We start from the raw sequence: 26920 nt of genomic DNA, 5'->3' as shown, positions 1-26920 counted from the left end.
TTTTTTTTTTTTTTTTTTTCTTTTGGAAAGAAAAAACATAATTCTGTTATTTATATGTTTATTGGAAAAAGTAACATTTCTTACAAAATGATGGGTAGGGTTGGCATTGTTCAGTCAGAAGTATTCTGTCCTGTAGTATTAAGAAATGAAGTTGTGTCACATTGTAAGTCTTCTGAAGGCTTCCTTGGCTGGTCTGATTTAAAACACAAACAGCAAACACCATTGAACTGTCTTCTGCCTTTAGTAATCAGTTGAGTCCTGCAATCTACCATTTACAGTCTCTGTAGAGTTATAGAAAGGTATTTTACAGTCCTTTCCTGAAACACTTGCTTTATTTTACTATGCTTTAACCTAGTGAAAATATAATTGCCATCAAAGATAGCTTTACACTTGCATGTAATAGAGTGCACATCGTTTACACACATAGTAGAAAATTGGTGGTTTGTTCTTTGACTCATCACTAAAATCTTGTAAGCCCTGCATACAAGGGAATGTGGAAACAGAATAGTAAATATCATTAATAATGTCTTTGTGCTGTTTTCAATTTTCAAGCCTACTAGCTTTCTCCTGTTTTCCTTTTTTTCCCCCACTTCTTGGCTGTGAAGTTTGGGATGATATAAATATGCTGAACTTACTCTTTACAGTTCCTTAAAACATTTTTTTACTACTAAAGTCATTTCATAATTGCAATAGGAAACTCTGGGGTGTGTTATTATGGGAAATTGCCACCACTTGGGTGGTAGTACTTTGCTTCTAGTCTTATGTCTGTCAGTGCGCTCCAAACATTGCAATTCAGTATGACATGCTGTTGTATTTAGCTGCAGAAATTTACCATGAAATGCAGCAATCACAAGCACGATTCATTATATGTTTTGAAATAATCCTGGATTTATTTCCACGTGTTATTTTCATCATTTGAGTATTGTGTTGATATCTTTGCCACAGATTAGTTTATATGTGTGACACTGATTTTTTTTAAACCCTTGGTTCAATCTGAAATAAAAAGAGAATGTCAAGTAATCCTGGACACTACTAAAGTCATTGTTGGAGCATAGTGTATCTGGTATTTATTTTTGCTTGCTGAATTCAAACAGTTCTGAGGAAGTGTTTTGATCCCTAATGTTGGGAGTTTCAGAATACTGTGTTAATGGGAGAAAGTGATGACATGTGGCCTCAGTGAGGGTATGTATTAATCAAGAGAGTACAGGTATGAATTTGAATTGTTTTGGCTTCTTTTCCATTTCTACTCAAAGTTGTAAGCAGTTGGCAGTTTTCAGGGTTATTTCAGCTGAACTGGGTTTCAAGGAGCAATTGAAATACTGAGAGAGTGTAGCACCAAAGCAGGTATGCAGGCTGTCGTGGGAGACGTGAAGTACCAAAGTTGTCATGAGTAATATGACAGCACAGAAATTTTGGGTTTTTTCACCATGGGGAGCTTTTCTCGGCACCCGGCCTGATGGCCCCAGATGGGTCCCTATCTCCAAAGGGAAAACGGATCCTAGGCCAGGAGCTGGCGGGACTCATAGAGAGCGCTTTAAACTAGGTAAGAAGAGGGACGGGGCTCAAACAAGGCTTGTTGGAGCTGTGCCGGGGGAAACGATGGCTAGGCCGGGGAAGAAGGCGATGGCCCAGCTGAAGTGCATCCACACTAATGCACGCAGCATGGGTAACAAACAGGAGGAGCTGGAAGCCATGGTGCAGCAGGCAGGCTACGACTTGGTTGCCATCACGGAGACATAGTGGGACCGCTCCCACGACTGGAGTGCTGCAATGCCTGGCTATCGGCTCTTCAGGAGGGACAGGCAGCACAGAGGGGGTGGTGGCGTGGCTCTCTACATTAGAGAATCTTTTGATGTTGATGTTGTGGAACTCCAGGCTGGGAATGATAAGGTTGAATCCCTGTGGGTTAGGATCCACGGGAAGGCCGGCAAGGCTAGCTTCCTGGTCGGGGTCTGTTATAGACCGCCGAACCAGGATGAGGAGACGGATGAGGAGTTTTATAGGCAACTGACAGAAGTTGCAAAATCGTCGGCGCTTGTCCTCGTGGGGGACTTCAACTTCCCGGACATATCCTGGAAACACAACACGGCACAGAGAAAGCAGTCTAGGAGGTTTCTGGAGAGCGTGGGAGATAGCTTCCTGACGCAGCTGGTCACCGAACCTACCAGGGGTGGTGCCCCGCTAGACCTTCTCTTCACAAACAGAGAAGGACTGGTGGGAGATGTGGTGGTCGGAAACTGTCTTGGGCAGAGTGACCACGAAATGGTAGAGTTCTCTATTCTTGGCGAGGCCAGGAAGGGGACCAGTAAAACTGCTGTATTGGACTTCCGGAGGGCTGACTTTGAGCTGCTCAGGACGCTGGTTGGCCGAGTCCCTTGGGAGGTGGTTCTGAAGGGCAGAGGATTCCAGGAAGGCTGGGCGCTCCTCAAGAAGGAAATCGTGATGGCACAGGAGCGGTCCGTCCCCACGTGTCCAAAGACGAGCCGGCGTGGAAGAAGACCGGCCTGGCTCAACAGAGAGTTGCGGCTTGTGCTTAGCAGAAAAAAGAGGGTTTATAATCTTTGGAAAAAAGGGCGGGCCACTGAGGAGGACTACAAGGATGTAGCGAGGCTGTGCAGGGAGAAAATTAGAAAGGCCAAAGCTCATCTGGAGCTCAACCTGGCTACTGCCGTTAAAGACAACAAAAAATCCTTTTACAAATATATCAACGCGAAACGGAGGACTAAGGAGAATCTCCATCCTTTACTGGATGCGAGGGGAAACCTAGTTACTAAGGATGAGGAAAAGGCTGAGGTGCTTAATGCTGCCTTTGCCTCAGTCTTTAGCGGCAATACCGGTTGTTCTCTGGATACCCAGTGCCTTGAGCTGGTGGAAGGGGATGGGGAGCAGGATGTGGCCTTCGCTATCCATGAGGAAATGGTTGGCGACCTGCTACGGAGCTTGGATGTGCGCAAGTCGATGGGGCCAGATGGGATGCACCCGAGGGTACTGAAAGAACTGGCGGAGGAGCTGGCCGAGCCGCTTACCATCATTTATCGGAAGTCCTGGCTATCGGGGGAGGTCCCAGTTGACTGGCGGCTAGCCAATGTGACGCCCATCTATAAGAAGGGCTGCAGGGCAGACCCGGGGAACTATAGGCCTGTCAGTTTGACCTCAGTGCCAGGAAAGCTCATGGAGCAGATTATCTTGAGGGTCATCACGCGGCACTTGCAGGGCAAGCAGGCGATCAGGCCCAGTCAGCATGGGTTTATGAAAGGCAGGTCCTGCTTGACGAACCTGATCTCCTTCTATGACCAAGTGACGCGCTTGGTGGATGAGGGAAAGGCTGTGGATGTGGTTTACCTTGACCTCAGTAAGGCTTTTGACACAGTTCCCCACATCATTCTCCTCAAGAAACTGGCTGCTCGGGGCTTGGACTGGCGTACGCTTCGCTGGGTTAGAAACTGGCTGGATAGCCGGGCCCAGAGAGTTGTGGTGAATGGAGTCAAATCTGGTTGGAGGCCGGTCACTAGTGGTGTCCCCCAGGGCTCGGTACTGGGGCCGGTGCTCTTTAATATCTTTATCGATGATCTGGATGAGGGCGTCCAGTGCACCCTCAGTAAGTTTGCAGATGACACCAAGCTAAGTGCGTGTGTCGATCTGCTCGAGGGCAGGAAGGCTCTGCAGGAGGATCTGGATAGGCTGGAGCGACGGGCTGAGGTCAACTGTATGAAGTTCAACAAGGCCAAGTGCCGGGTCCTGCACCTGGGGCGCAACAACCCCAAGCAGAGCTACAGGCTGGGAGATGAGTGGCTGGAAAGCTGCCTGGCCGAGAGGGACCTGGGAGTATTGGTTGATAGTCGGCTGAATATGAGCCAGCAGTGTGCCCAGGTGGCCAAGAAGGCCAACAGCATCCTGGCCTGCATAAGAAGCAGTGTGGCCAGCAGGTCTAGGGAAGTGATTGTGCCCCTGTACTCGGCTCTGGTGAGGCCGCACCTCGAGTACTGTGTTCAGTTTTGGGCCCCTCGCTACAGGAAGGACATGGACGTGCTCGAGCGAGTCCAGAGAAGGGCGACCAAGCTGGTGAGGGGTCTGGAGAACAAGTCTTACGAGGAGCGGCTGAGGGAGCTGGGCTTGTTCAGCCTGGAGAAGAGGAGGCTCAGGGGCGACCTTATTGCTCTCTACAGTTACCTTAAAGGAGGCTGTAAAGAGGTGGGGGTTGGTCTGTTCTCCTACGTGCCTGGTGACAGGACGAGGGGGAATGGGTGAAAGTTGCGACAGGGGAGTTTTAGGTTGGATGTTAGGAAGTACTTCTTTACCGAAAGGGTTATTAAGCATTGGAATGGGCTGCCCAGGGAGGTGGTGGAGTCACCATCCCTGGAGGTCTTTAAAAGACGTTTAGATGTAGAGCTTAGCGATATGGTTTAGTGGAGTACTTAGTGTTAGGTCGGAGGTTGGACTCGATGATCTTGAGGTCTCTTCCAACCTAGAAATCTGTGATACTGTGATACTGTGATAATAGAGTGAAGAGGCTAATAGAGGTTCTCACAACTGTTTTGACAGTTTGTGGCTAGAAGAGTGTTATCATGCGTAAAAGATAATGAGGAAATCAACAGAAATGTTTGGTGGTAAGCTATTTTTCTTTAAATGATTTTCATAATTGGGATATTTTATTGAATGTCTGGAATTTTTATCCAGAAGAAAATTTATTCCAGCATGATATATATATTACATATGAGCAACTTAAAATACAAAAACCAATAAACAAAACTCCCTCATTTTAATTGAGAGACGCCTAAAATGCTTTGCTAATCTTGACAAGGAAGGCAAAAATATCCTAGCCATGGAAACAGTGGCAGCTTGCCCAAATGGCTTGGAATTTCATATTGGACTGATAGTTATAATGGCTGAAATGAATCATGTGATTTGCCCAACCTTTATCTCAGTATTTTTTCATAATTCTGGAATAGTTTGAAGTCTTTCATTTTCACTCTGATTTGGAACAAAATGCAATCTTGAAATTTCAATGATATTTTATTTGTCCTCAGCACAGTTCTAGTCACATTGCTGATTTTTACATTTAATTTCCTTTAACTTTCTTTTTTCTTTTGTTCCAGTGAAAGAAGAAAAATTAGGAGAACCTCTTTTATGACAGTGTTTTGAAAATCAACAAAGACAGTCTGATTACTGGCTTTAGTGGGCTGAGAATAAGATAGTGAGTGACTAGAAATAGTCATGTATACTCTGTTGTTGATGCAAATTTGTACAAATTCAAGTGATATAAATCACAGGGATTTAATACTGGGTGATACTTAGCATCACTTTTTCTTACTCCAGCTGCTAGGATAGGCAAAGACTGCACTAGAAAATATTTGGTATTTCAAGTGAAATCCAGCTGTGTTAGACCTTACTTTATCCATTTAAGTAGCAGATCTAACCCTTTTTTTTAAAAAAAAAAAAAGGCTGCTCCTTGTGGCAGTATCTATTTGTTCATGAAAAGCGGTTTCTGTTTCAGGAACTGTAAATAAGTGAATGATGAAAGCTGAATTGTTTAAAAACAAATGAACCAATTGTGTTACTGTCTTTTGTGGGAACCTGTTCTGAATTCTCAAGTGTTTATATTATCATCTCAATGGCTGGAAACTCCTGTGTTTTGCCTTGGAAAGACTAATGGAAAAAATATTCAGCAACTGAAGTGGCTTGTTACCCTTTTCTAGTAGCTGGACACTCTTTAGCTTCTGCTTTTTTTGGCTGAGTCGTAATTGACTGCTAGGTACCTTCTTTTTCCTTCCACCTCTGTAAGGATAAAATCTTTATCTTCTAAACCAGTCCTCTTCAGAGAGTTTTAGGATATCACAAAGAAATCCTGCTTTTAGATTCTAAATTTTATTTTCATCCCAGAAAGATGAAAGGGTCACCTTTTTTGGGAGAGCTGAAATAAACCTAATGTCTATCCAGGAAATAATGTTAGTAGAGAGAGAATATATCCAAAGTTAATGTAGCAGTAGCAATAAGCTTTGTTGCCATGACTTCTGAATTTCAGATATTAAAACAGTTGGCCGATTTTGCCGTACAGGCTTAACAGTACAGTAAGGGGAAGAGTATTCTGGGGACACTGCCTTCACTTAAATGGACATAAAGATAGCACTCAGAGTCATTCACAGTAGTGCAAGTAGCTCTCAGACTAGCCAGGCAAGTCTGCTGGAGAAAGGAGCCTCTGTCCACAAGTATTTCAGTAGATCTGCAGGATGTGGTGAAGTCCAATAATAGACTTGATTGCTGCAAGCCACAACTACCTCTATTCTATGCCAAAGTGCCTGTAGTCTGCAGTAGGCCTAGGAATACACTAGCACTAAGGGACTGAAGTGTTCTTTTTTGCTTTGAAGTAAAATCTGTGTATCTCCTGTCACTTCTGCTGCTTGGATAAACAAAACAAACAAAAAACAAACTCACAAATTAACAAGATGAAATCTTTTTTTCAGCACCATCATAGGTGTGGAAGAACCTAATCAGCTGATTTATTCCTCCTCCTATTAAGCTGCTCTGTTACACAAATCTGAATGCCGTATTCTGTCCAGATGTTCAATTACTCTTACTTATCACCTGTCTTGTTGAACAGGTGTTAGAGGAAAAGTGACTCCTCTTGGTGAGCCTGTCTGGTGGCAGGGCCTCAAGGATATATTTCTCATTGCGTGGTCATTACGTAGTTCCGATAAGGTACATTCAGAAGTCTTTAAACATATCTTTAACAGTGACCAAAGATTGTTAGCAAATCCCTAGCATGCACTTCATGGTGACACTTTTCTTTGGCGTGACCTAGTCTAGTATGATTTTCTGTCTGGAAAAGTCCTGCAGACTTGCAGAAAGATGGGATTTAATGGGTCATAACTATTCACCTGTCCAGAGCAGGAGTGGTTAGAGTATTCATGGTTAAGATTTGACTGTTCATCTGTGGAGATTTGCAATATTGAAACCTACTCCAGGAGTCTTCAGGTCTCATGTTTCAGTGCATTGCAGTGTTTGACTAACCATTACTGTTAAAAAAATATTTTCTGAACGTGTAATATGAATGTTCTCTCCTTTAGGCCCATTATTTCTTGTACTATAGACAGTATACTTTTTTTCCTTGAAGCTATTTAAAGGATATTGTATTCCCTAGCAAACTTCTGCATTAGGTTAACCATGTTGCTTTTGCTCTCTTTTGTCGTGTATCACGGTCTTAGACCTCACTTTGATTACTTTATTTGTTTTCTTTCCAGCCAGCTCAATTATTTTTCAATACATTGGATTGTGCAAAACTCTTAACCTTGTAGTCTAGAAAAGATGTGCTTGTTTTAGTTTGGATCGTTGAGAAATCCAATTTATTCATTCACAGATAATTAATTCAAAGATATATGAATATATATATAATATATATAAGAATACATTTAAATGAACACTCTGGCATCTTAAATATATGTTGTTTTTAAGATTTCTCTGTTGTGAGAGGTCAATGAATATGCAGGATTATTCCACTAATGGGCAAGAATCATAATATATTTTCTAGAACTATTTCTGGTTGTTACATAATCTGATAAATATTCTAGCTACTCTTTCCAGCTTTATAACCAAAAGAAAAAGTTCATATTAGGGTAGAATGAACCTTGTCTTGAACAAATGGAAAGTAAATAATGGGCTTATGCTTCTTCTCATGGTCTTAGCCCTTTTATTTTTGTTGGGGTGAGATGGAAGTGTCTTACCCTTACAGTCATACAGGCTGGAAGGGATTTCAGGAGATCTGTAGTTCATCCTCCTGTTCAAAACTGAATTAGAATCATAGAATCATAGAATCATAGAATATCCCGAGTTGGAAGGGACCCATAAGGATCATCAAGTCCAACTCCTGGCACCGCACAGGTCTGCCCAAAAGTTTAGACCATGTGACTAAGTGCACAGTCCAATCTCTCCTTAAATTCAGACAGGCTCGGTGCAGTGACTACTTCACTGGGGAGCCTGTTCCAGTGTGCAACCACCCTTTCGGTGAAGAACCTCTTCCTGATGTCCAACCTAAACTTCCCCTGCCTCAGCTTAACACCGTTCCCGCGGGTCCTGTCACTGGTGATAACGGAGAATAGGTCACCTGCCTCTCCACTCCCCCTCGCGAGGAAGTTGTAGACTGCGATGAGGTCCCCCCTCAGCCTCCTCTTCTCCAGGCTGAATAGACCCAGTGACCTCAGCTGCTCCTCATATGTCTTCCCCTCTAGGCCCTTCACCATCTTTGTCGCCTTCCTCTGGACACTCTCCAATAGTTTAATGTCCTTTTTGTACTGTGGTGCCCAGAACTGCACACAGTACTCGAGGTGAGGCCGCACCAGCGCAGAGTAGAGCGAGACAATCGCTTTCCTCGACTGACTAGCAATGCCGTGCTTGATGCATCCCAGGATGCGGTTGGCCCTCCTGGCTGCCAGGGCACACTGCTGGCTCATATTCAACTTGCTGTCAACCACAACCCCCAGATCCCTCTCTGTGGGGCTGCTCTCCAGCGTCTCGTCGCCCAGTCTGTACATATAGCCAGGGTTGCCCAGTCCCAAGTGCAGGACCCGGCACTTGCTTTTGTTAAACTTCATGTGGTTGGTGTTTGCCCAGCTCTCCAATCTGTCCAGATCTCTCTGCAATTCAGATCAGGTTGCTCAGATCTTTATCCAGACAAGTCCTGAAGACCCCCAGGAGAGAGAATCCACAGTGTCAGTGAGCAACCTGCTCCATATCCTCATAGTAAATTTTTTTTCTTTATATCCAGTCTGAACCTTCTCTGTTTCATTTTTATGACTGTATTTTCTCTGATAAACCACTGCAAACCTGAGTTAGGAGAGTGGCTCAGTCTTCTGCCTTGTAGGCATGGAAGGCTGCTATCTATCAGGTTCTCCTGAAGCTTTTTTCTCTCCAACCTAAAAAAAAAATAAAAATAGTTCCCTCAACTTCTTTTCACATTGCATAGCCTCAGCCCGTTCAGTTGATTGCAGCTTAATGAGTACCAAGGAGAATAATTGCTTCACTTGATCTACTGGCTGTGTTCCTGTTGATACAGCTTATGATGCTGTTTGCCTTCATCACTACCAGAGCATGCTGGCTTATTTTTGGCCTACTGTCCCCGACTCCTTTTCAGCCGAGCTGCATATACAGCCAGCCAGTCCCCAGCATGCATCTTTGTCAGAAATTAGTCTATTCCAGGCACAGGTCTTTGCATTTGTCATCACTGAATTTTGAGAGGTTCTTAATAGTATCAGCAGTATGGAGTTGTTCCAAATTTTGTGAGGGTGCATTCTCTCTCTTCCTCCAGCTCTCTGATAAAGATCTTAAACAGGATAGGAACTCTCTCTGCCTGCATCAACCTTCAAGTAAAGTACAAACCAGTAGCAACAACCCTTTGTCTGATGCTTCAGCCTTGATCCCCTAATTCTCTTTGATTTTTCTGAAACTTCATAGAATTATCGATTTGGACAGAAACTATCTGAATAGATTCTTTGCTGTCTCAAATGACAAGGTTCATGCATCTCCTCTGAAAAGCTTATCAGGCATACATCATGCTACACAGTAGGGAAAAAAATGTAGTTTCCTTAGAAGGTAAGTTCAAAGATTAACTAAATCCATCTGTTGCTTCATGTAAGATCAATGTTGGTATTTTGATGATTCAGCTCAAAACATATGTTGAAAGAAGATAATTTTTATAATCTAGGGTAATAAGAGAAAAGGGAAAATACAGTCAATAGGTTTTTCAATGACCTTAATATGTCCTTTAGGTTTTCTGTGGTTGTGCCATCCCAGATGTGTTATTCTTTCCCTTCTCCCTTCCTTTTCCTCCTCCGGCTCTTATATCCATTAGCTGGTTTAAATCAAATTTAACAAAAAAATGTATCTATATGGGTACCAGAAATGAGAATGAGTGAATAGGTAAATGAGAAAGCCAAAGCAATGATCATGGTAGGGGAGGTTGAATAGTGGCAGATCAATCCCTGATCCATTGCAAACTAAGGCTGATGTTTGGCAGCTGATCAGCAAATGTACCTCTGAACCATGTGTTCTTGGGTGTTTCTACACATTCAGCTGTGTGGCAGAACTAGGAGCATTACAGAGAGTGAAGTAAAGGAACCAAGTCCATAAAAACATGAAGTATGTTGGTTCAGTAGTTCACAGAAACCTTTTTTTTTCTTCCATAATGTTCCATAATATGAATCAAAATTTAATACTCTGGAGCTAAGCATTGTTGGACACAACTTCTTTCTGGCTGGAAATTGGTCATCTGTAAAGAATGTAGTATCTGGAGTTTCTTCATGTAAATAATTATTGCTTGTTTCTGTTTTTCAACTTGTTTCTAGAGAGGTGTGTTTTACTGCCATTACCCACACCCCCAACACACTTTTTAAAGCTACAACCTTGTCTTGCTATTTGTCAATGTGCTTGTCAGTAATATGTAAAAAGAGTGACAGTGTTAGCAGGGATTATTGAAACTATTAGTAGTCCATTTCTATTTGTGAGAACACATTTCCTTTTGCTTATCTGTAGTTACAGCAAACAGAACTTCTAAGAAATAGAAGTATTTCTGTGGTTGAAACAAGCATACTTCTGATTCTGCCTTCTGCATTGATTAGAGACTGACTCAATTGCATTCTGGCAGAAAATTTATGTTGAAGCTGTTGTTATCTAAAGGCATAAACGTTCTTACTGTGTAATACTACTATTTTAGTTGACTAGATAATGTTTCTAATGCCAGAAGTGTTGGTGATTGTTTGAAGAGAGTATTTTTGATGGAGGTTTCGCTGTTGTCTGTATAGCTACTGGACCTGGACATTCTGGTTGCATTTTGCTAGATGTATGCAGGTTTCTTGTTCTGCAACAAGCACTGTCATGCTTAGAGAATTTGCATTCTTACCCCAAGCTTGGCTCCATTGCTGTTAGAGGGAAAGATTCAAGAAACAATATATGATTAATCTATACATTCTTTGGGCTCTGCTGTGAATGATTATGTTAATGATAATTACTTATATGAACTTCATAAGAAAATACAGAGAGATTATCAGAGGTAGTCCTGCTCAGATGAATCTCTTGAAGTATGATAGTGTCTTTATATATTAGCGACTGTAGTTACATATTGTATTATATATGCAAATTTTGTGGGATAACATAAAAGGTTTAGTTTGGATCTGATTTTTTTTTCATTGTTTTTCAAGAGAAAAAGCATGCCTTTTCCCTCAGGACTTGCATATCCCAAACCATCCAAATAAAACACGATATATTATTCCTTGGCTTTGAGAGCAGTGGGCATATATGGTCTGGTTTGGTGACTTTCATAAGCTCTTGTTTAATATTTATGTAGTAGCTTTGTGTATGTGGGTTGAAATCATTCTGCTTAGTGTCTGTTTTAAGTAATTGAAATAGACTATTAAATTACAGGTAAAGAGAAAGAGAAATTATGTGAGGAAAAAATACAGCAATCACTCCGTCCCTAGGGAAAGCATTTTCTTTTAAGTGTCCTACAGTTAAATTTCTCACTGACATGATATAGATCTTCATGGTGTTTCAAGGCAAGTACAGAAAACAAGTTAAAGGTAGTATAAAGCTATGTTATGAAAGATATCTTTCTTAACCGACAGAGAAAGACACCTGCTTTTGAATGCTGAGTCTTCCATTTTTCTGGTTTTTAGAAAACAACTTCAGAAACTGACGCAATAACACTAAGGCAAAATTTGCAGTATTGACTTGACTGAAGCACTAGAGATCACTACCACAGAGCTATATGCTTTTAAGTTTAAGCTTGTTTTAAGTAACTTTTTAAATTTACATAAAGATTTCAGCCTACACATAGACTGCAGCTTCCTTTAATATTTAAATGCATTCAGAATAAACCATATATAAATATTTGTGTATGGTTTATAATCTCAGATATATGTATATGTGTGTACGTATGAGATTAAGATATATGTACATCTCATATGTATATATATTGTGTGTGTGTATATCTTGTATGTGTATGTAAAACCATAGTTCTACATAATAAAATAACCTAGTGTTTTTAAGGTCTAGTGCAATTCCATGCTATTGGCCAGCTATGCTGTTGGTAATGTAAATGGAGAATAGATTTAATGATCTTTTGTAACACAAGGTAATGTGAATAATAAGACAGACACCGAAACTGTCCTATTCCTTAGTTTCTGCCTATATTTTCTTTGGAAATCTGGTTGGATTACAGCCAGTTTCACACCAGCTGCTACATGTTTTCTTTTCAGGATATTTTTGCACTTTATGTTAAGTGAGATCTGAGGCTTGCACAATACTGACTCCTTTCCCAAGCATTGCAGAAGGTCTCTGGAAAAGGTACACAGCCTTACTCCATACTGCATTTATCTTCAAAGGAAGAACTCTAAGGCCAATAATTACTTGGAAAAATTCACTAAACTCTTCATATTGGGCAGTACAGTTTCAATAAATCTGTGTAAGAAGTTGAGGCTTAGGATGACGTTTTTCTTGGTATTTACAAAATCTGCCATTGTGGAAGGTTACAGTAACTGCCCTTTCTTCAGGCTGATGAGAATGAGAAGATTTGAGAGAGATTCAACATGCAAGTGGGTCAGCCTGGTGGGGGACGGTGATTCTTTCCTTTGATCTGTGGCACTCCATTTTTGGCTCTACTACATGGAGAGCTGAACTGGCTTACATTGCAGCCCAGATTATTACAGTACACTGGCATGAATTTTAGGTTACCATAAAATGCAGTTTTGATGGATCAGCTGGTGGTTCATGAACAGCCAATATGAACTGGAAGTTCTCCAGCAGTGGTTGCTCAGGAATCAGAGCTCTTGGAGTTGACCTCACGAGTCTCTCTGAGAAGTATATAGATTTGTCCTGGGCACATGGCAAGGTTTCTTTTCCTTGTTGCATTTCACTGTGTAATAAGTCACGGATGACATACTAAAGCTGGGGTACTCGTAACAAAAGCTAGACTTAACTTGGTAAAACTGCATGCTGTTCAAGAGACTCTCAGTGGGTGTGTAACACTGTGGTTGTTAGTGAGTTGTTTTTAAATTAAGGTATCGCTAAGGTTGTGGTCTGATGCTCCTGTTTTCACTTTGAACGAATCTCATTATAATCCCACTGTAATTTTTGAAGCATTTTTTTTTTTTAATTTTACTTTTTGCAGAATACTTACTTTGTTAATTGAATGTCTTGTTTGAATCACACTGAAACAGATTACATACTTTATTTTAGCTGACAGTGCTTAATCTAGATTAATTCGTACTGTTCAACATTACACTGGTGAAAAATAAAAGGTAGCGTTACAGGCATATCAGGGTCTTGCTACAGCATAAAAATCAAAGAACTAATGTTTTCCAAACATGCACAACCACTGTATTATTAAAAGGTCAGCATTTGTTCAAGCTTTGAAGTATGACATCATACGTGATGCATGACATTTGGAAAGCACACAAAAATGTTGTGGAAAGAATTAATATTTTAAAACTTGCTTTATTAACTGCATTTCATATAGGTATAGTCATGCATGTTAGCACAGATCTACCAGTTAGGTCTTAAGACCAGGCAATGCTCTTTGCTTTTTTTTGAATTTAAACCTTCTCTGTCTCTGCTATTGTTACTTTCTTATGTTAGAATTTGAGATTATCTAAAGAAGAACTCATAAGAGTATGTTCAAATTTCTCTCTGAACTTGTTTTTCTGATTGGTAATATGTTTTGGATATCACATCTTAATTTCCTCCTACCCAATTTCACTCTCTTACCATGTCAGAAAGCTGATCCATCCTGCAGAATAAATTTTGATCCACTGTTGTATATGATACATAGAAATGCTTTTGACCTTGGGCAAAAAAGATGAGAGAGAGAAATGCCAAATTTGAATGACACAACCTGAATTGATATTCTACCTAAAATCCTTTGTGCAACAGTTCTTGGTTTTAAATTAAATTTCAAGGAATTAAAAAAAAAATGAAAGAAAAAGATTTGAACAAGTATGATTTAGATATCACAGAATCACAGAATGGCTGAGATTGGAAGGGGCCTCTGGAGGAACCTCTTGTCCAAGTTCCCTGTTCAAAAGCAGGTTCATCTAGAACAGGTTGCTCACAACTATGTCCAGACAGCTTAAAGAATATTAACAATATGTGGATATAATTAATCCTCATGTGGTTAAGTTTTCTTAAAATAGCATTATTTTGTCATTTAAAAATAAATGCTTATGTTTTAAGAAGGTATTTCAAAGGTTGAAACTCCACAGAAAGTTCAGAACAGGTTTTTGTTTAAGTAGGTAACAATTCCTAAAGCTATAAATATGCATGACAATGTATGGTATTATATTGTATCTTAAAATAATAGGTAATTTTCTTATGGAATGTATTTTTCTTAAAATACCTATGCTATGGATGTATTGTTAACACCAACTTTACCTCACTTCTTGGTAATGAGGTTAGGTATGCATGTATGAATCCATTAGAACTCTGTGCCATTATGTCATCCACAAAACTTGAATAAATTGGTGTTCAAGAATTCACATTTTTGTATATATAAAATAAAAAAGACAGATGTCATCTTTACTTGTTTGCCATTACTGTAATGAAGACCTTATCAAAGGAAAAAAGTCAGTGACTCTCATTTGATACAAAGAATTTGTGCTTAGGTATATACGGATAACACATTGCTTTTGAAGGTTGTGTGCAGAAGATAAAGAGGACAAGCGGCTCCACACTAGCTAGCAGTTGCGTGTGTATGTGTATATGTATTTTACAACTTTTTTCTTATGTTTTTATTCACGTGGTAGTTTTCCATGATTCTTCCTGAAAGCAGGCGTTACCTTTCAAGTAAGTGTAGCTTTTCTGGCTCAGTGCGAGGAGCATATGACACCGAACTTTAATGGAAAAATACCTCAATCAAACATGTGGTAGCTGAAGGAGGAATTAATTAATTAATATCTGCTTTTAATACTATTTTGTGATAATTTCTGTTAATAATACCTAATTTACTCTGCAATTTATTTTTGCTAATATTTTCAATGAAACAGATGTCCCTTTTACATTTTTGCATTATTTCTTGCATGAAACATAGTTAGTATTCCTGAGCAATTTGTTAAATTAATCTTTTGTTTTTATTTAGGTATATGAGTTAGATGGCATTCCCCTGATCCTGGATAACTGCAGCATTGATGACAACAATCCTTGTATCCTTTATGGAAGAATTCAAATCTATTGAATATGACATATTTTTGGAAAGTAAAAGAAAAAAGACAGAGGAGCTTAATATATGTTTGTTAGCATTGCTTTCACTTGGTACCTAAGTCTAACTGGCCTTAGGATTCTAGCTTGTTTTTAAATGCTTGGTTGAGAAGCGAGTGAATTTGTGAAAATGGATTCATGAACTGGACACTTAGTTGAAATGTTGTATTCTGTTTCCTAAAATAATTAATATTACTGTTTTACAATGTAAATTCACACAGCTAACTGTGATAGAAATCTGAATTAAGGCTGTTTTGTCATTGTGTCAGATCTGGAGTTTATGTTTCAACTGATGTCTATTCAGTAGACTGTAATAAGTACCCCATCAGTTCTATGTGCTTACTAAATCTGCCTGTGGAGAACTTATTCTAAGCACAGAAACAAGGCTAGCAAGCTGCAGAATGAAAATGTGTATAATTGAGAGCGTCATCTGAGTTATCACTGTTGCTTTATGTGCACTGTTTTTACATTCATCATTTTTCATATAGAGGGAGACTTGATAGTGTGTTTCTTGACAGTGCACTGAGTAGTAGAGTAGTATTTCTATGGTCCCATTCTGGTAAGAGGCACTGCAGGGATGCAGAGGGAAGGGCAGAAGTTATTCTTCTCCAAACAGAAGAACGGCCTTGAGAAAACCTAGTAAGGAGTTTTGAACCTGAATGACTGTTACTTTGCTGGAAAGCACGGCTTATGCAGCAACGTTTAGAATCTCTTTCTACAATTATTCCTTCATTTTAGCTGTTAGTAAAATAGAATAAAATTTGAAGTCTTCAAAGGATAGAGTTGTAATTTACAACCTTGAGTGAAATGAAAATAAAATACCAAGTGGGAGCCTTTACTGCATTTTGGGCGATGTGAAACTTCTTACACCTTTTGATACAGGCTGTTAATTTATGGCTGAACTATAAACCTCTTACCAGAAGATAAAACTTAATTTTAAAGACTTACTTGTCATAGTGACACCTCTTATTATGAGCTTTCATCACTGGTTCATAGCATGCAGTTTGCAGGTACATGGAAAAGTACTAGCCTGCTGTTGCAAGGTTTACTGTGTCAGCTTTTGGTGAACAGTTCCTGGCTACTATTTTATTGTTTTGGTGTAAAGTTATTATTCCAAGCACTGTTGTGTTGCATGAAGTTAATGCTTTCCTGCTTCTCTACTGTCTCTTTAACATGCCTTGTCTACTGTGTTCTCAGCATGTCTTATGTGGGAAAACGAAAGAGGAGTTTGAAGTTCGTATCCATCTCTGCTTTTATCTGCTTTGTAGCACGCTCTGATACTAACAGACACCACAAACCAAGGCCTCAGTAGCATGTAGGTGTCCAGCTCCATTGCATAACATTCCTCTGAAGAGATATGACTGATTCCCTTCTCCCCCTGTGCACCCCATTCTGCTTGGAACAAATCTGTTTTGTGATGCTTGTAAAACAGAGCAATACTGATTTGAAAGCCTACTTACTTGAAATTGAAACGCCTTAAAATTGCCCAAAATCTAACTCTGTGATCCAGAGTGAATATATTTTGTCTCTTTTCTCTTTTTAAGGAGGATTAATTAAAAGGAAATATTTAGGCAACTTGAGCTAAATGTTGAGAGAGTTGCTGAAATTGGTATACTACCACTCAATGATGCTGCAGTTTGCCAAGAGGATGTAGAATTCAGCAAGGGAAAGCTTGATGTAGCTCTTCAGCAAGGGTTTCTTTGGGAAGTCTTGTACAGAAACTTCTCTTTACATTCTTGTTTCTAGTGCCTGTTTTTGTGGTTTCAGGCTGTGTTGTTCACATCTCCTTGTGTAAAGCCAACTGGAAAAGTTTCAACCAGCTTCCTTTAATATGAGAACATCTTAAATTTCCTCCTAGAGTCTTTGTAGATGCACATATTCATTTGAGCTATGTCTGGTTTGGAGACATCCAAGCTCTACAGTTTAGATATTATTATATTTTTCACTTAAAAATAGAGTTAATATACAGATTTTGTAGATTTTATCAACTGAGGTTTATCAACCTCTTAGTCATACCTACAAAATCTTCTAAAGAAAGGTGTAGTTGTGGTAGAAGTGACATGATCCTTTTCTGGGTGGGGAAAAAAATTAATAAAGTATGCAGTTCATGAGGAAAAGGTGGACTGCCGTGTTAGATGTTAAGAGCTTTTTATTACCTTTGAGAGGAGAAATCCTTTAATAAATCTTTTTATTTATAGCATATGTAAGCATAGTGAAAGACTAAATAGGTCTGCTCTTATCTCAAAATAAATTCCCGTGTAAAGCTGTCATTGCCTTAAAATCACGTCCTTTGAGTTCTTGAACTACTTTGTTATATGCATAGAAATATCAGGAGGTTCATTGCTTATAAGATTGTTAACTGAAGTTCAGCTGGCATGTTTGTGTTACTTCAGCTTTCTGGTTTTGAATTCTTTTGGTGCATCAGTGTTACCTTGTCTAATTACATCTCTAACAGACTTATATCTTTCAAATTTGTGCTAACAAGCAGTAGTTTTTCCTATAGGAATTGTTACGATATAACAACAATAAAAGACTCTCAGTAATAATGGATGTGAAGATGATAATGAACCCCAAAGAACAAACTTTCTGTACATCTTGCAAAGATTTAAATTAGCATGTTAAATTTTCAACTACTGTAACTTTGCATGGTTCCAGATAAATTGACTGGAGTAATACTGAGAGATGCTAGATTTTCAACTTTTACTTATCAGGCTTTTAGTATAGGGGGAAAATGTAAATAATTAAAGATGTGGGGGATAAGGTTTGTTATAGACCTTGGGGTCAGAAGAGTTAAACGTCAAAGAAGGCTGAATGCCACTTTAACTTTTTCTGTGCCCTTTAAATGTTCTGTCTTGTATTTGTCATATCCTAATCATAGTTGTCCTTCTGTATTCAAAAGAAAGAAAAAGGTGTTTCTGGACAAGTAAACTACTTGTTTACCTTTAGATTAAGGATAGGTTCTTTGAAAATTCAGTTTCTTGCTCTACATCTGCGAAGTTGGGAGCATTCTGGTTTTATTTATGTGCCTTGTGTTTGCAAATAAATAAATAAAACCTGCTGCTAAAGAGCAAAGTGGATTTGAAATGCCTATCTGGGTAATATCAGTTAAAGTTTATTCCAGATCCAGCTTTTCAGATTACTTAGGCTGAAAAAGTGATCTAGAATAAAAAGTCTTCTGTTCTGTTTCCTGAGCCACCATCTTCCTCATCTCTGATAGGCAGTAGTATCAGACAAGAACCCTTCTTTTCATCATTGTCTTTGACCTCTTCCTCATTTCTTACTGTTCCTTCTAGCTTCCTTTCTGACCTTTCACAGATACCACTTGCTTACCACAAACAAAAGGCGGGAGGCCAGCCCATTCAGATCGAAGCATTAAAGCATTGTTGACTCTAATCATACAAAAACGGTGTTTATTAAAAACTGCAAATAAACTGTCCGGTTTATTATTGAAGAGTTTTCAGTTTATCATAAATAAATAGGCACTCAAAGTGATACCTGTTAGTTAATGATAGAATTTGAAGATGAGAAGTGAAATGCAGCTTTGAAAGTGGAATATTCTTGATTTTTCAGGATGCTTACCAATCTTAAATTTATGAGATTCTTATAGTGGGTTTCTCAATTTGATTTCTCAAATTGATTTTGTGACTGAATTGAATTGGAATAGACCTTATCCTTATGTAAGTGTCCGTATTATGTTATCCCTAATCAGGCATCTTTTTCTGTTAGTCAAAACTGAAGTCATACTTGAAGAAAAAAAAATGGTGTAGTATGTGTGCATGTGCATTTTTGCATGTATGAGTACACCCAGCTGCTTATTTTTCAGCAATAAGAATTTTAGTAAAAGGGAAAACTGTGGTTGCTGTGGATATCCATACATAGAGTCCTTAGTCTGAATAATGGATGAAAGTGTAGAAAATACGAGTTAATTTTCAGATACTCCTTGCCTAAGCTTCAGTCTGAAGTTTATATTCAGTCTGAAAGTCATCTAAGAGGTAGATTGAAAATACTTCTGACTTGATGGCAACAGCAAGTATAATTGTGGTTCATGAAACTTTTGGCTGAAGCTAGAAGAAATCAAGTTGCTATGGTCTACAGCGATGGCAGTTTGTTTTTGTGAGATGCCAGCAAAGACTTTTGGGGGAACTGACAGACATTTTATTCCTAAGTTACAGAGTACAACCTAAAACAGGCCACATAGAGTGAAAAAGCCTCACAGCTGAATAGAAGCCAGTGGAAAGCAAAAATATGAGTGCAAGTTGACTTTTTAGAATAAACTATGATATAGTTGAGCATTTTCATGAAGATGTGAAATCTTTTATGTTGGCAAGAAAAAGCAGGATAATGTTCCATCAGTACTGGTTGCCTTTCTTTGGAAAACTTGCTGTAGGCACTGTCAGTGCATTCACCAATTTGAGGTGAACTGTTTGACTCTATTTTCATAAGCATACATAAAATAACATTATTTCAGTGGATACAGTTAGTTCAAAGGAACTAGAGTACTGCTGAAAACAGTAATGATCACTCTCTCCATGCCCTGTGAAGTTCTGTCCACTTGGAAGAAACTGCCCATTTCCTCATCCCATTGACAGCTGCTTTGCTGCACAAATCTGAAGGCTACCTGAGATAAACAGAAGTTTATTCTTTGGCAGAGGGCTGCAGTTTTGCATTATCACAGGTTGCTGCTACTGTAGCCCTTATGCTTAGACACGGAGCACTGTTAGAATCTTATTTGCTGTAAACCAGTGCTGATTGTCACTATGACACTAATAAAAAGGTATCAACTCAATTTCTAGTGACTCAGCAGTGGCTGAGGACCTACAGGTTGGCAATTTAAGAATGGGACTTGTCAGCACAGGTGAAGATCCAAAATTTGTTGACATGGATTTAGAGGTTCCTAGTGCCAAAGACAACATAAAATAGCAGCTCAGTAGCAGCCAATTACTATAGGTGGAACTAGAATGAAAATTAAATTCAATTCAACTCCTATGTGCTGAGAATTCTTCTTTAAAACCCTGAAAGTTGTAGAGGATTTCTGATTGATGGCATATACACAAACTTTAGCTTCTTCTTTGTATCTTACACTTACATTCAGGTGAACTGATCAGGCTAGAAGCTGGAACAGGTACAAGTATTGTTATTTATCGAATAAGAATGATCTCTGAGAGGGGCTTATTTCTTTCACCATATTCAACAGACCAAATCCTGTTCCTTCAGGTTACCGTGAATTCCTTATAGCTGTACTTTTTTTTTGATTCTAATGGAGCCAATGGGATCTGTGTGGTTCACTAGGGAATCCTTTAGTGTTGTATAATAACAGATTCTTCAGCAGCAGTAGTGGGCCCATTTTGAAAATGGTTCCCAGAAGACTTCAGCCTTCTTGTTATTCCTCATGGTGAAAAGGGAAAAAGACAGCTATTCCCAAATAAAGCTTCTGGTTTTAGTTTTGAAGGTCATCTTTCGACCAATACTGATTTCTGGCACTTATGCATCAGGGTGTCTTTATACTCATTGCGAGTATCTGGTCTTGTTCTTACAGAGGTGTTGGTGGACTGGAGAGGTTTGGATTCCATGCTAATCGGGATTTTTCTATAGGATATTGAATGGGGTGTCCAAGGTGGGACTATTATAAGGAGGCAGGATCTGAGTCCATGGTCCCTGTTGAGGAGGTACAGGAGGCCTTTGTGTAATTTAATTCTACTTTGGATTACTCTTGAGATTGACTTCACGTCTGAAGAGTTTGGATAATGTAGCTTCCATGTCCTAAGCTGCTGTTTGTCTTTTCTGTATGTTGAAAACTCTGAACAGAACTCACCTAAAGGTGACAGAAGAACCAAGAAAAAAGCTGCTTCATCAGTTTTAAGCATTATATTTGGTAGATATAAATTCTGACGTGGACAGCACTTCTGAAATTTTTGTTTTGTTTCAAGAAGATATCTACCTACTTCAGAATGAGACAAAAAATGTAGGTTTTTCTTGTGAGATGTTCTACATCTCTATCTATTAGCTTGATCAGTAATTCACACTGTTGCCAAAGAATAAAATATATTTTTTTGTCAAATGCAAAGTCCCCTTTAAATTAGACCACAGGAAGCATGCAGTGTGCATTGCACGAAAAGATTGTCTGGGAAACGAAATTTCTGTCTCTCTTTTTACAGCTTCTTGATTGGGAAAGAACATTGGGAGTTAGGCTTCTGGCATTAAATTTCTAGCTGCATTTCATATATAATATGATTTTATCAGGTTCTTTAGAGCACTGTGTACTTTAGGGTACTTTCCTGGTAAATCAAAGTGATGCTACATTGTGAAGTCTTAATTAGCTCGTAATTGCCAAGCACATTGGGGTTGTTGCCTAACACACACTGGTGAAAATGTCTAAAATAATTCTCAGAATTAATTTATAGATATTTTTCTTTCAAAACTGTTCATGGATTAATTTTGTTTGGACATTTAACAAAGTTTTAATTCCTAATGGCATATCTCAGGTTGCTGATTCCTCAATTTGAGGTATGATTGGTAATAAAAATACTTGAATTCAAATTTCACAAGAAAGTTTGTATTGGTTTTCTTGAGAATATATAAAATGCCAAAACAGTTTTGAGGACATGTAAATATAGAGTCTATTCTTCAGTGTATTACTTCTACACAGCTCCAGCAAATGACATCTATCTTCATTAATAAATGTGTGTGATGTACGGGATCCCTCTTAGAGCTGGAGGATGTTTAACAGAGGTATACAGAATGCAAGAAGGCTCTTTGAAATGTTACATTATAATATGTGCAATCCCTTGAGAAGAATAATCTCTGTAGGCACCAACTCATGCATGGAAATGTAAGGAATTAAAGTTAATAATTCTATTTCTAAGCCAAATATTGTCATATTTGTCCTCTGTCCTAATTCTCTTGGTGGATTTAAATCCATGACAGCCTTGAATTCTTGAAAGAAAGTGGATCTTTAGTTACCAGAAGCACCAAAAAAAAAAAAAAAAGAAACAGAGAAAATATAATATTTCACTGCTTTTATAGCTCAAACAGTTTGATTGATTTTTCTGTAGACTTTTTGAAAAATTCCCCTCTGGGCTGCGACAGAGCACTAGAAATTTGAGACCCAAAGTTTTTTTGTTTTGTTTTGTTTTGTTTTTTAATAAAGTTGGGAGTGGTTCAAAAATATTGTTGAGAATGGACTGCCTTCTATGACCGCCTTATCATATTTCAGTCTGTCGTCTTGACATTGTTTCTTGCACACCTCCAAGGAATATTCAGATGTAATACGGCCAATGCTCTGCATAACATCTTTATTCTGACTTTTTTCTGCTGTTCCATTTTCTGCCATTGTTATTAAACCAATCTGTAATTTCAGCTGGTGGGTGCATTGTCATATGTAGCTCCTTCCTGATCCTTAAATCTTTTTCCGTCTCTATCCCAGATCTTTGCTTAGACTTTGTTCTTTCTATTTCCAAAATATAGCCTTTCCTTTCTGTCTCACTAAGGATATATTTGCAGTCCATACCACTGATCCTGTTTATTTGTTCTTGTCTGTTTGTGTTTTGAGATTTCTTCAAGGAGATGCAAGCATTTCCTGAAATTATAGCAGATACAATTGTGGCTAATGGCTATTTGCAAAACATGAGAAAAAACTTGGTTATGATTTAGTTGCATCTTTCAAAACACCCATTTGTTTGACTGATGTTATTTTTAGATGCACACTGAATATCATCTAGTGTCTATGAGACTGGAATTGGAGTTTCACTTACCTTCATTGTTTTGATTGTTTGTGATTTGATTATAAGTGACATTTGAAATTACTGAAAGCATCAGGGGTGGGAATTATGCCACATACATTATTCAGAGACCTTGAGTGAACAAAATGCTTGAGTACAATGCTGACAGATGAGTTAGCATACAGATCCTTGCAGAATCTATATATGTAGACGAATTTCTAGAGTTTATAAATAGAAAAAGTTTCTATCCAAATTGTAAGTCAGTTTATCTCATCATCTACCTTAGCCTTCTGAGTGATAAATTGGAATTAGCTTGATCACCTCTTAGGTATTAACTAAGTTGTGTTTTCCAGTCTAGTGCCAGATTTTTGAGAATTTTATTTGACTTCTATGATTTCCATTTTAAAAGGGTTTTAGAAAAGCTGTTTGTTTGTGTGTGTGAATGCATATAAATTCACATGAATATATTTGTGCAGGTGGAGCTTTTTTCTTTACACGTCCAAGGAAAGTTGAAATTACTATAGTCTGCCTGATATTTAGTCAGTTTGTGAACACAATTACCACCCCCCTGTGCTTCAGTGCTTTACATCTCAATGCCTGTGGTAGGTTTTAATAATAATTTGATATGTGAGTTTCAGCTTAATGGAATTTTATATTTTTTTCTGTGCCTGGGAAAAGAAAGTAAGCTGAGGCAATTTTAACAGTTAAGTAACAGCAAATTGAAGCTTTTTTTCTTTGATGTAACAGTTTGCTAACTCTCTGTTATAGATAACTGGCACTTAGGTTTAGTTGTCATGAATTCTTAAAATGGGATTAGTGTAATAGAAGGGTCTGTAAGAACAGAATATTGTAACTGTAGCACATTAGCTTGAAATTGATCAAGAGTGTGATTCTTTGTTTTAAAACAGATGATTTATAGTTACTCATAAATTATGGGTTTCTATTAAACATGTAAGTCATAATTTTTTAAAAATTTGGCAGCCTAAGCAGTAAAAATGAATGTGTCATATTCATGGTTTTAAGCTAGTATTACAAGTCTGAGTACAGGAAAAAGTAAAACAAACTAGAGGTTATGGCTTTATTTTATTTGAAGTTTTTTAAGTTTTGGCATAAAACATTATTATAAAAAATAGCCTGACATAGCTAAACACGTACTATGGTTTTAGTAGCTCTATAGTACTTGACAGAAATTGTTTAATTTCTTAGTATGCTAAGGTGTGTTGGTATTCTCTTTTTAAGTCCTGTAGAAAATGAAAGGAGGCACATAGGGTATGGATCAAATGTCTGGGTATATAAATGGTGTGACCTGTTAACCAAAATTTCTCTAGATATGAATGGCTTAGTAACCCGAATTACTGCAGTAGTAAACAGCCATTTAGTGAACGTTGGGTACTATTTAGCTGAACATCACTGATGTGTGCTGTGTGTAGTTCCAAGCAGACAAGCAAGTCTTGGAAGTAAGGAGCATCCTGACATGGGTCTGTCTGCCTCATAATTGAGCAGTGCTGAAAAAGTATTTCCAAATGAAGAGCTAGGACTCTTATTTGCTGGAACGTAGCTAGGCGTGAAAGGGTAGCTGGATGTTGTCTGGCTTTGTTTTTCACTGTATTGGAATTACTGAGAGAAAAGCCAAAAGGGGTTGACAAGTCATGTTTCGTCTGTAATCAGCCAATTAGCAAATTTGAGCATAATGTGCTTCAGAGGGAACACTGAAAAATACAAATGTAAGGAAGAGGTGCAAGAATTTTGCAAAGCTTGGTGTATCTTCCTCAGTTTCTCAAAAGATCCTTACCAAGTGCTTTGATCAGGATCTGTGATTTTTATTTTTATTTTTATTTTTTTTAGATCTAGAATAGAAATCAGTGTTTGGAAACAATTTTAAATAAATGTAAACTAAAAAAAAAAATCTCAGGCTATAATGAATGAAAATATTTACCCACTGGAATAATTTATTCAGGGACACAGTGAAATCTCCTGGTCAAGATTAGATATGTTTCAGAAAATGGCACAAAAATATCTTGTACATAAAACAAAACTGATTGACTTGATTTCAAGAGTGACTTATATTTCAGTGGTCTGTATTCAAAGCAGATGCATTGGACAAAATAGTTGTAATTGTCCATTTTGGTCTTAAAGTATATTTGTTGGCTGTAGATGTTTAGACAGATTAACTTTCAGTTGAAGTTATATATGAGATATAACACGCCTTTCTGTTGTCATACATCAATCCCATTTTAAAGGAACCTGTATACCATATGGTAGGCTTTAAGAAACAGCTAATAGGTAGGACGTTTGGACACTGATGTAAATAAAGGTAGCTAGGAGGAGTAAGAAGGGCTGGTTGCAGGTACCTTATTCGTGCATTTCCAGTGAAGCTTTGCTGCCACATAGTGGTGGAGATTGAAGCTAATTTGGAGATGGATGGTCCAACCCTCCTACTGATCTCTTAAAGCAGGTGGGAGTTGCAGTAGAAGTGAACCTCTGCTCTCGGTTCTCCGGTGCTGCAAAACTTATCCTTAGAAAATGTGATAAGGAATAAATGCCTCTTCCAGCGTCTCTCCACCTCGGAGGCGCTTATATAACATGGGCTGTACTGTGTTTTCTCTGCAAGAACCAGGTCCAGCAGGGGAGGGAAGGACATTTCTGGACGATAGCACATTGCCTGTTTCCAGCTTTTAAATCCAGAATGTGGCAACTGCAATCATAGATGATGTTAACTGCTATGGAATCTGCTAAGTAAAACTACAGGAAACCAAAATATTTAAGGCCTCTTTATTGTAAATTCTAGGCAGAGAATTTCAAGTTTGCTAGGCTGAATTCCTGAATTTTTCTGATGCTGATAATGTAATGTCAGGAATAAATGGATTCCCAAGCATACATTCTAAAAATATGAAATACTTCTTCAAAATAAGTAAATACATTGAGATGGTACTCTTAGATCTTTGTTTTCTGTGATTGCTTTTTCTGATAATGTCTTAAACAGAAGTAAAAGGTCTGTAAAAGTAAAGGAACAGTTTTAAGGAATTTCTGTCAACTTATACAGCTTCTAGGACAGCATAAAACTACTAAAATCACCAATAGAAATAAACTTGTAGCACTCTGTAAGCAATTTGGCTGTTAAGTGAGGGACCAAAATCCTGACTGTCTACTATGTGTGGTCAACCACGGCACATTGATCTGAATTGTGATTAACAGTGCCAGTCACTGTTTATAGACCTCTTTAAATAGTGAGAAGAATTGTCTTCAAGTTGCTGTGATACAAAAGTACTTAAAAGGACTTGAAATTCTTGAAAAGATCATTTATTTCATTTCAGTGTAGTCCAGTCAGGCCTGTAAGTGGAAGTGATTCTTTTACTGTGATGCTTTAGTATTTCATTCTTGTCTGTAGAACATTCAGTGAGAATTGGATTGTGTGTTGAAGACAGGAAAGCAATATAGTTAGCAAGGACTGTATTTTCATTATCTCTGATTTCTAGTCCTATAGACCTGTTCCAGAAAAGCTCTTAGAGAAGAAGGACAGCTCTAGCTCTTGCAGTTCCAAACTGCGTGGGTTGTCTGCCTTATTAAGGTTTTGTATCTCTTCCTATATTTGGTTTAAATGAAGTTAATGTTTAAATAGTCCAAAATCTGATTTAAATGAGGTAATAGAATCACACAAAGAATATCCTTTTTTTTTTTTTTTTTTTAAATGCAGAAAATTGACTCTTATGGAAGATAGTTTCCTAAGTAATCATTTAGTTACAGAAAGTCTAATGTAGTTCAGGAAACTGTCAAACTGAAACAAACAGACCAAATATATATATATATGTGTGTGTGTGTATATAAACTATGTAGTATATCAAACTCTTCACCAAGGATGTTATATTTAGAAATAATAAATATGAAGGGGACTTAAGAATAGCAACATATGTATATCAGTCTTGCCATACCCTTCAGTAGCCTATATTAGTTAATGATAATCCTAAACT

General features: G+C 38.3%; 1 protein-coding gene across 6 annotated transcripts in view; it reads left to right on the top strand.

The window, feature by feature from the left end:
* Positions 1-26920, top strand: part of ATXN10 (ataxin 10) — a 124949-nt gene that overhangs the window by 93294 nt on the left and 4735 nt on the right. For all 6 annotated transcript variants that reach the window (XM_048046886.2, XM_048046884.2, XM_048046887.2 and 3 more), the window contains one exon: positions 15116-15179. In XM_048046886.2, the coding sequence (XP_047902843.1) occupies positions 15116-15179 (64 nt within the window). The remainder of the gene's footprint in view (positions 1-15115; positions 15180-26920) is intronic.

The sequence above is a fragment of the Anser cygnoides genome, chromosome 1, assembly GCF_040182565.1.
Source record: "Anser cygnoides isolate HZ-2024a breed goose chromosome 1, Taihu_goose_T2T_genome, whole genome shotgun sequence".
Classification (NCBI taxonomy): domain Eukaryota; kingdom Metazoa; phylum Chordata; class Aves; order Anseriformes; family Anatidae; genus Anser; species Anser cygnoides.
This window is presented reverse-complemented; position numbering and strand designations above follow the sequence as displayed.